Genomic DNA, 9,468 nt, shown 5'->3' with positions numbered 1-9,468 from the left:
AAGGCGCGCCCTTCTCAAATCAAACAGTCATCTGCACGGCTCGATCATTTTGTCAACAAGGCAGCATGGTGGATGGTCCAGAAACACACAACATATTATTATTTTTTCGATAAAATAAATGTTAGACTTTTCTAACTACTTTTCATTGGAAATGCAAATAAAGCGTTTTCATCAAAAGCAATCCATTTTGAATAGGAAACCACAGAATCCTTGTAATTACTACACGTGCTTAATTACGTCACTTTAGTTTTGAGACGACTTTGCTGTGGCTTTGAAGCGGGCACCTGGCTCACAACTGGGAGGCAGTCATTCCAAATCGAATGCAATCAACCTTCAACCGATAGAAAAAAACGCCTAAACGGGCGCCCGGTGTGATTAATCGAACCTCATCACTGGGAACTAATGCCGCCTTCAAAACAACAGGAAACTCGGAAATATCCGACTTTAGTAGCCTAAGACAACGGGGAACTCTGAAAAGACTAGCTCCGCCTGGGAAAGTCGTTTTGAACGGTCAACTCAGAATTCAAAGTCGGTAACTTGGCCATCTTTCTTTTGCTCTGACTTTTCGACCTGGAGATCACTGACGTCATGATTTGACCTAGTTTTTGTCTGTGTTCCCAGTTGTCTTGAAAGCACCATTAGAGATTAAATTTTGAATGGCATACTTATTTAGATTTTATGCGGACTGGGGATGAGGAAAATGCGTTATCTGAAAGGGAAAGTGTCAATAACATATTCGCATGTGGATATTTGTAATAAACTACATGACCAAAAGTGTGTGGACACCTGCTTGTGGAACATCTCATTCCAAAATCACGGAATATGGAATTGGTCCCCCCCTTTGCTGCCATAACAGCATCCACTCTTCTGGGAAGGCATTCAAGTAGAAGTTGGAACAACGCTGCAGGGCCTTGCTTCCATTCAGCCACAAGAGCTGGGCTCTGCTTGCCAGTCAAGTTCTTCCACACCGATCTCGACAAATCATTTATGTGTGGACCTCGCTTTGTGCACGGAGGCATTGCCATGCTGAAACAGGAAAGGGTCTTCCCCAAACTGTTGCCACAAGATGGAAGCACATAATCGTCTGGACTTTAATATAATTGTATGCTGTAACATTAAGATTTCCCTTCACTGGAACTAAGGGGCCTGGACCGAACCAAGAAAAAACGCCCCAGACTTCCTGTTTCCATCACAGCTGTCGTGATTTTTTGTATATGGTATGCTTAATCAAATAAAAACTGTGGATGAAACGTGGTTAGTGACACTTCTCTGAGAGGCTTTTATTTCGAAACGTAAAATATCCGTGACCCGGAAGGACTTTTTTTGTGTGTTGCTGACGAGTCGCTGGTCCATGTGTTGTGGGAGCTGACATCAAGCTAACGTTAGAAACCTATGTTTAGATAAAAATGAGTTCTCAAAAGGGCAACGCATCGCGGTCGCGAGGACAAAAGCACCAAAACACGACTGCTTACAAGAACGACAAATATGGAGCAAGTGTTCAAGTAAAGGTAGGCTCTTATGACTGGCTGGCTAATGTACATTTGGAGCCACTCTGACAAGTCAGCTACAGTATGTTCACCATTTGTATGGATACTGCTGGGCTAATTGTAGCTCTACTGTTTTAATTTTCTCTGTGTGTATATCGGATGTTATTATTGCAGATAGCAAACTCGAAGGTCCACGAGGGGTTATGTCAACGCTGCAAGGAAGTTATTGAGTGGAAAGTCAAATACAACAAATACAAATCCCTTTCCCAACCTCGAACATGGTGAGTACAAGCATGCTATGCCCTTTTGTACTCGTGGACACCTAACATTTCTTTCCATTCAAAATCCTATTTTCCTATTAAACCTATTCCAACTTTAACCTGTATGTATAAGTATAAGGTTTTCTCAAACATCTTATGTTATTGTGGATGTATACTTGCCTTCCCATCAGTACTTACCCGTTGGTGATGATGTTAAATTGTGTTTCTTTCTTTTGGTTTTGAGAAGAAACACACCAGTACGTACACCAGACATACATCCCAGCTCAAAGTTATACAAGTAACAAAAAAATGGCAAACAAATTAGACAGCAAGGATCTTGATCCAGGATTGGATTCTCTGCTATTACCAAACGTAACTTGGTTTTGCATTTAGCACAACTTCAACAGTTGACTTATAAGCTATCTAGCTGACAAACATTTAGTTGTGAATTCCATATTGTAACTAGATCCCCTGGCTGCACATGACTCGTCGTTGTGTGCTTGTAAACAAACACCACGTGACTGAGGACTACCGGTAAGCATCATAATTTAAACATTCTCAAAGTTGAAATGAAGAACGATCTTTATCTCCTAACATCTTGCACAAGTTGACTTGAGATATTTACTTTAAAAAGTAGCTACAAATATACATGTCTATAAAACATTACAAGAAATAGTTTAAACGGTATTGAAAAACCATCCCGTGGCTATTTCCAAATACACCGGTATATGGTAGACCGTCCAAGCCTGCTACCGGTCGTCCCCACCTCGCTAGCACCGCTAAGGCGACACCGTATGCTAGGTAGCTTTCTTGTATGTTGGCCCCACCTGCTGTGTAACAGAGTCATCCTTAAGACTAGCTGGCTAAGCTAACAAACAGCCCTTGCCGTCGTTAACAGAACTGCGGAAAAGCAATGCCGATATTCTGGGGCGTAGGACACCGCTTACCGGTGTACGGTTCTTCTTTTGGGTTTATGGCGGCTGGCGTCCAACGTTATTGTGCACTGTTGTCACCTACTGTACTGGTGGAGTGTCCCCGCCTCCTGTCTGTCCTAATTTAAGAATCGACCAATATAGGTATAAAGAGGGGTTCCTGCAATGATGGCCGCAATTGCACCCTTCACGATATCTCGGGGTCTGACTGTTTTTGTTCTCAGCTGTTAGCAGGCAACATTTAAAAAACATTTTTTTTTACTAGCGATTCAAAACGGATGATTAACTTATTTTTGTTCGAGTCATTACTGAATTAATTTAACAAATAAAACTTGAGACCTAGTAAACAATTAATTTCGACCCAGCGTTTATTCAAAACTTATTTTTTTTCTGAAATGTGTTCCGTAGACTTGGCAATTTAATTGAAGTTTTACAGTGTATATCATTTTGGTACTTACACATTTAAATGGCTTTTCCACGTCCATTGAATTGCCACTGGCTTCATCCATATGCACACATCGTGCCATTGTTGATAAGTTGACTTACTTAATGTTGGGATATTGATTTTTGTCAATGCACTCCCATTACTCAACCCTGAAAGGAGGAGTGCTAAGATGTTGTTGGCACATTGGCTTTAAATGGTCTTATTGGCCAGAGGTCAACTATCCGGTGTATATACATCATTGCGGTTGAAACCTTGCAAGGAGACTTTTGAAAAAGCACAACTAACATGTAAAAACTAATATATATATATATATATATATATATATATATATATATATCTATCCATGCAACATACGTATTAATAATTGACACAAGTAGGAGCACTACATCATTCGTGAGGGACATGTTTTTCTCTATACTTGTTTTAAATGTGGAAGACCGGGGGAAGCTTGTTGGATATTCCGTGTTTTTGTGTGTTTTAGTGTGAAATGTTCTCAGAAGACGGTGAAGGATGCATATCACGTCATTTGTAAAACCTGTGCCCTGAAGCTGGAGCTTTGTGCCAAGTGTGGGAAGAAAGAGGACATCGTAATTCCGTGAGTGTTCCTACTTCCTACGCTATGCTGTGTGTGAGTCTAAAGCCCACACACAATGGGCTAAGCTGGCAGAGGTGTTGCTTGGGAACTGTGTTGTCTGTTTCGGGGTGGTGTTCAGAATGCAGCTTGTCAATCAAAGTCCAGAAAACATTCCTATAAGATAATCACAGCGTTTCAAAGACTGCTATCTACTGGAGGGAAACAAATATTGAGTGGCTGCGGATCCAACTTTTCTGGACCTTCCCGAGCACTTAAGGTCCCGACGCTTCAGTGCATTTGCGGGATTCTATACTTTACGCACAGTCTCTGCTCTTAGCTACTCGTATAAAACAAGTTACTCTGGCATATGGTGCTCATTTAATAAAGTTAGATCAAAGTGCAAGATAACAACATAATGATAGTATTCTAAATAGCAGAAGTGAATATAATAGTATTCTACTGTAAGACGAAAACACCACCTAGTTTTGGGGATTTAAGGAATATTGTGCAAATGGTTGCATTTTTGTCTCATGTGGCCAAACCTCAACGGTGCGCTACTAGGCAAAATTCACTCACTGTACATAATTCAAAATAAGACTGTATAAATTCCTCAAGAAAATCTAAATTCACATCCCAGTGAAACTTACTGAGATCAAATGGTTTGTATGCAGATGCTGTATAGACGTTTCAACGGTAAAACTTGAGAGAATTGTCATTCACGATTGACAGTGAGAAATATGAAGTGAGGGAGACAACACTTTTTTTTTTTACATAACGTAGAGGTAAATAACTGCATGCGCAGAATGTGATCCGCACATTTGCAGAAGCTTCGGGACCTTTCGCGCTCCGGAAGAATGGTACAGAAAAGTCATATCCGCAGCCAAAAACTAATCATCCAAATGTACCTTGTTCATTGTAGACTGGGGTTGGGCAACGTCACCCTGTGTCTTATTGTGATTATTTACCCATAAAGCATTGTGATTTACAGTGCTTTCGGAAAGTATTCAGACCCCTTCCCCTTTTACACATTTTGTTACATTACAGCCTTATTCTAAAATGTAATAAATAAAAAATCCCTCAATTTACACCGAATACCCCATAATGACAGCAAATTTATAAAATAGAAAACATAAATACCTTATTTACATAAGTATTCAGATCTTTTGCTTTGAGACTCAATTGAGCTCAGGTGCATCCTGTTTTCATTGATCATCATTGATATTTCTACAGCTTGGAGTCCACCTGTGGTAAATTCAATTGATTGGACATGATTTGGAAAGGCAAACTGAGCAATCGGGGGGAATGGCCTTGGTCAGGGAGGTGACCAAGAACCTGACAGTCACACTGACCGAGCTCCAGTGTTTCTCTGTGGAGATCGAGAACCTAACACGACGACAACCAGCTCTGCAGCACTAACAATCAGGACATTATGGTAGGGTGGCCAGACGGAAGCCACTCTTCAGTAAAAGGCACATGACAGCCCGCTTGGAGTTTGGCAAAAGGCAACTAAAGACTCTGACCATGAGAAACAAGATTTCTGGTCTGATAAAACCAAGATTGAAATCTTTGGTCTGAATGCCAAGCGCCAATGCCAAGCGCCACGTCTGGAGAAGACCTGGCACCATCCCTACGGTAAAGCATGGTGGTGGCAGCATCATGCTGTGATGTTTTTCAGCAGCAGAGATTGGGAGACTAGTCAGGATCGAGGGACAGATGAACAGAGCAAAGTAAAGAGAGATCCTTGATGAAAACCTGCTCCAAAGCGCTCAGGGCCTGAGATTGGGCGAACGTTCACCTTCCAACAGGACATCGACCCTAAGCACACAGCCAAGACAACACCGCAGTGGCTTCCGGACAAGTCTCTGAATGTCCTTGAGTGGCCCAGCCATAGCCAGGACTTGAACCCGATCAAAAATCTCTTTAGAAACCTTAAAATATCTGTGCAGCGATGCTGCCCGTCCAACCTGACAGTGCTTGAGAGGATCTGCAGAGAAAAAAATCGAAAAACTCCCCAAATACAGGTGTGCCAAGCTTGTAGTGTCATACTCAAGAAGACTCGAGGCTGTAATCACTGCCAAAGGTGCTTCAACAATGTATTGAGTAAAGGGTCTGAATACTTATGTAAATGTGATATTTCTGGGGTTAAAAATAAATACAAATTTGCCATTTCAAAACCTGTCATTATGGGTTATTGTGTCCATTTTTATTATCCTTTAAACTACTACTAGTTTGATGGTTGTAGCCATCAATTATCCCATTAACAATCACCCATATTAGCAAACTTATTTCATTTCAAATTTCTCTAGTTTAGGCTACTTATCGTATTGAACAATATCCGAAAAATGCCTGTGATAAGTGGTCGGTATCGATCATTTCCGGTTTATCGTCCCAGCGCTACCACACACCTCTCCAAAGTGTGCACAGTGAACGTCTTGTCGCACGAGGTGCTCAAGTTCAGAATAGCCGTCCGTCAAAACCCATACAGAGCTGTGAAGCGCCGAGCCAGAGCTCTAAGTTCATGTATAGCATGTTACTGTACAGGCACGGCGTTCAAATTTAGGCCCTTATTGTCAAAATCTGCCATTTTCAACCTCAATACAGGTATGTAATGGATTTTAAACAATGTTCTTTATATTACACCCCAAATACTGTTAATTGACCCCGGGGTCAGTTGTAACATTACTCTCCATGTGTTTGATACAAAATCATGCATTCTCTGATTGCTTTAAAATACATTTTGTAGCAGAAAAAATGTATCTCATTTTGAACTCTCGCTATTAAAAAGCTTGGAGTAACTATCAAAAAGATAAAAAGTGTTACAACTATCCAGTCCTCCCTACTTCGATTTCAATCGGCTTAAGTCTCTGAAGAACCTACAAAAAACCTAGGTCGGCATTCCAAAAGTGTGTTGTTGGGCACTAGTAGTTTCAGGCTGTAAAAATCAAAGGGTTCCATTTGCCATTTTCTTTGGTTTTTAATTCAAATTCCTCCCAAAGGGTTAACACACAGAAGCAGGGAGAGGAAGAGGAGGAATACACCAATCAAAAGATGACCGGACGTACTCGGAGGAAGGAGGACTTCAATGAGCTTGATGATGACTTTGGTGACTTGGGCAGTGATGATGATGATGACTTTGCCAGTGACTCGGGTCCTGAGAAGGCAGGAAGCGGCAAGGCCCTTGTCCCTAATGTGGCACATGTTACTTTCAAAGACTAAAGACTGCTAAACCAGGATGATCCTAAATGTACCTCCTATCCATTTTATTAATATACTTATCCTCTGATTATACATACTTTTGCTAAGAAGACTCATCACTAGATTTATTCACTCTAAAATACAATAGCCTACTTGTGTTGGTACGTTAAATGGACAAACCCCACTTTCAATAAACTGTTTTGTAGTAAATGCTATGAGAGAGCAATTTTTGTTACCACACTATTAACATAATTAATTGATGATCTCAGTGGGTTTTATTTAGTGCCTTTGGTAATGACCACATGCTAGTTTTGTTCTGCTTATTCAAACACATGATCTAAAGTCCAATGACCTTAGTGCTCCTCCTGACTTAAAGGAATAGTTTACCCAAATAACAAAACAAAATGTGTTTCCTTACTTTGAAGGCGTAGTCTGTCCTCATGCATAGATTGCTTAAAGATACTACAATGATGAGTCTGTAGATGCTGCCTCAAATGTCCAGAGTGCACACTTTGCTACTTTCGAAAAATGTCTTAATTATTTAGATGCAGATATCAAAAGTATGCCAAACATATAGGGCTCCCGAGTGGAGCAGCGGTCTAAGGCTCTGAATCTCAGTGCTAGAGGCATCACTACAGACCCTGGTTCGATTCCAGGCTGTGTCAAACCCGGCCGTGATTGGGAGTCCCATAAGGTGGCGCACAATTGGCCCAGCATCGTCCGGGTTAGGCCGTCATTGTAAATAAGAATTTGCTCTTAACTGACTTGCCAAGTTAAATTGAATAAAAAATATACCTTTTTTTCTATTAATTGAATTTCAAGAAGATCCTAAACATAATAAACTTTGGGCCAAACTCGCATGGAATGCCCCCCGAGATTAAGACAAGTGTATCAATCATATTTCCTTTCTGCGTGAGGTGATCTGCGTCTTTCTATCAACTGGAACGTCTGTGGTTTAGGGCTGAAGCTGCGCCTGTTTGAAATTGTCTGGATTACGACATAGAAGTTGCTTAATACAATTGTCTTCTGGTTTATTTCATTTGAAGATGTTAGCTAATTTACTTGGCCTATTGGGACATTATATAAAGCACTATTAATCATTCGTATCCTAACAATCTCTTGATAGTTTTAACCATATTTTGAAGCAATACATTAGGCCTATTTTAAAAATATATATATATTTTTTTACAAACACGAGTAAAACAACGTTAGAGTTTAGGTTATGATGTGGTTAGTCATATGAACTTGTGATATCCTTCTGAAACTAAGTGGCTACCATTGTGGTGTTTTTGAAATTGAGGAGTAGGCCTTTAATAAAAATGTTTTACCATTTTCAACGGGGTATTCAGTATTTTTTTGACCCAAACCATTTGGTCCCCTTACTTATAAGCCATTGGAAAAGCTCCTTGGTGTTTGTGGTATATTAACTCCTAGTATTGCACAACAGCTGGAATCCATCATGCAAGTTATTTGTTAAGCAAACTACACTGAACAAAAATGTAAACGCAACATGGTCCAATGTTTCATAAATTGAAATAAAAGATCCCAGAGAAGTTTAATACGCACAAAAAGCTTTTTCTCAAATTTTTTGCACAAATCTATTTATATTCCTATTGGTGATCATTTTCTCCTTTGCTGAGAATCTATCCACCTGACAGATGTGGTATATCAAGAAGCTGATTAAACAGCACAATCATTACACAGGTGCACCTTGTGCTGGGGACAATAAACGGTCACTCTTTAATATGCAGTTTTGTCATGCTACACAATGCCACAGATGTCTCAAGTTGAGGGAGCATGCAATTGGCATGCTGACTGGAGGAATGTCCACCAGAGAGCTGTTGCCAGAGAATGTTAATTTCTCTACCATAAGCCGCCTCCAATGTCATTTTAGAGAATTTGGCAGTACTTCCAACCGGCCTCACAACTGCAGACCACGTGTAACCACACCAGGCCAGGACCTCCACGTCCGGCTTCATCCCCTGCAGGATCGTCTGAGACCAGACACCCAGATAGTTGATGAAACTTTGTTTGCACAACCAAAGAATGTCTGTACAAACAAAGAATGTCTGTACAAACTCAGAAACCATCTCAGGGAAGCTCATCTGGTCTCGATCTGACTGCATTTCGGCATCGTAACCAACTTCAGGGGCAAATGCTCAACTTCGAAGACCACTGGCACGCTGGAGAAGTGTGTTCTTCACAGGTGAATCCCGGATTCAACTGTACCGGGCAGATGGCAGACCGCATGTATGGTGTCATGTGGGCGAGCAATTTACTAATGTCAACATTGTGAACAGAGTGCCCCATGATGGGGTTATGGTATGGGCAGTCATACAAATGCAATTGCATTTTATCAATGGCAATTTGAAAGCACAGAGCTACCGTGATGAGATCCTGAGGCCCATTGTTGTGCCATTCATCTGCCTTCATCACCTCATATTTCAGCATGATAATGCACAGCCCCATGTCGCAAGGATCTGTACACAATTCCTGGAAGCTGAATGTCCCAGTTCTTCCATGGCCTGCATACTCACCAGACATTTCATATGTTTGAGATGCTCTTGAACATGTT

At 40.9% G+C, this 9,468-nt stretch overlaps 1 protein-coding gene across 1 annotated transcript; it reads left to right on the top strand.

Moving 5' to 3' along the window:
* The first annotated feature begins 68 nt into the window (after positions 1-68).
* LOC118358113 (uncharacterized protein C9orf85 homolog) lies at positions 69-8,230 on the top strand. The gene is made up of 4 exons (XM_035735590.2): positions 69-1,508; positions 1,662-1,768; positions 3,606-3,719; positions 6,695-8,230. The coding sequence occupies exons 1-4, from the start codon at positions 1,407-1,409 to the stop codon at positions 6,912-6,914; spliced, it is 543 nt and encodes a 180-aa protein (XP_035591483.1). The 5' UTR covers positions 69-1,406; the 3' UTR covers positions 6,915-8,230.
* The last annotated feature ends 1,238 nt before the right edge of the window (positions 8,231-9,468 follow it).

Source organism: Oncorhynchus keta, chromosome 25, assembly GCF_023373465.1.
Source record: "Oncorhynchus keta strain PuntledgeMale-10-30-2019 chromosome 25, Oket_V2, whole genome shotgun sequence".
In the NCBI taxonomy this organism is placed as follows: Eukaryota; Metazoa; Chordata; class Actinopteri; order Salmoniformes; family Salmonidae; genus Oncorhynchus; species Oncorhynchus keta.
Note: the sequence above shows the minus strand (reverse complement) of the source record. Positions and strands in the feature narration are given on the sequence as shown.

What these genes read in the sequence shown, in the direction of transcription:
- LOC118358113 (XM_035735590.2), top strand. Translation starts at nt 1,407, where the DNA reads ATGAGTTCTCAAAAGGGCAACGCATCGCGGTCGCGAGGACAAAAGCAC. An exon ending in GAGCAAGTGTTCAAGTAAAG is followed by an intron (nt 1,509 to 1,661) that starts GTAGGCTCTTAT and finishes TTATTATTGCAG; the next exon opens with ATAGCAAACTCGAAGGTCCA. An exon ending in CTTTCCCAACCTCGAACATG is followed by an intron (nt 1,769 to 3,605) that starts GTGAGTACAAGC and finishes TGTGTGTTTTAG; the next exon opens with TGTGAAATGTTCTCAGAAGA.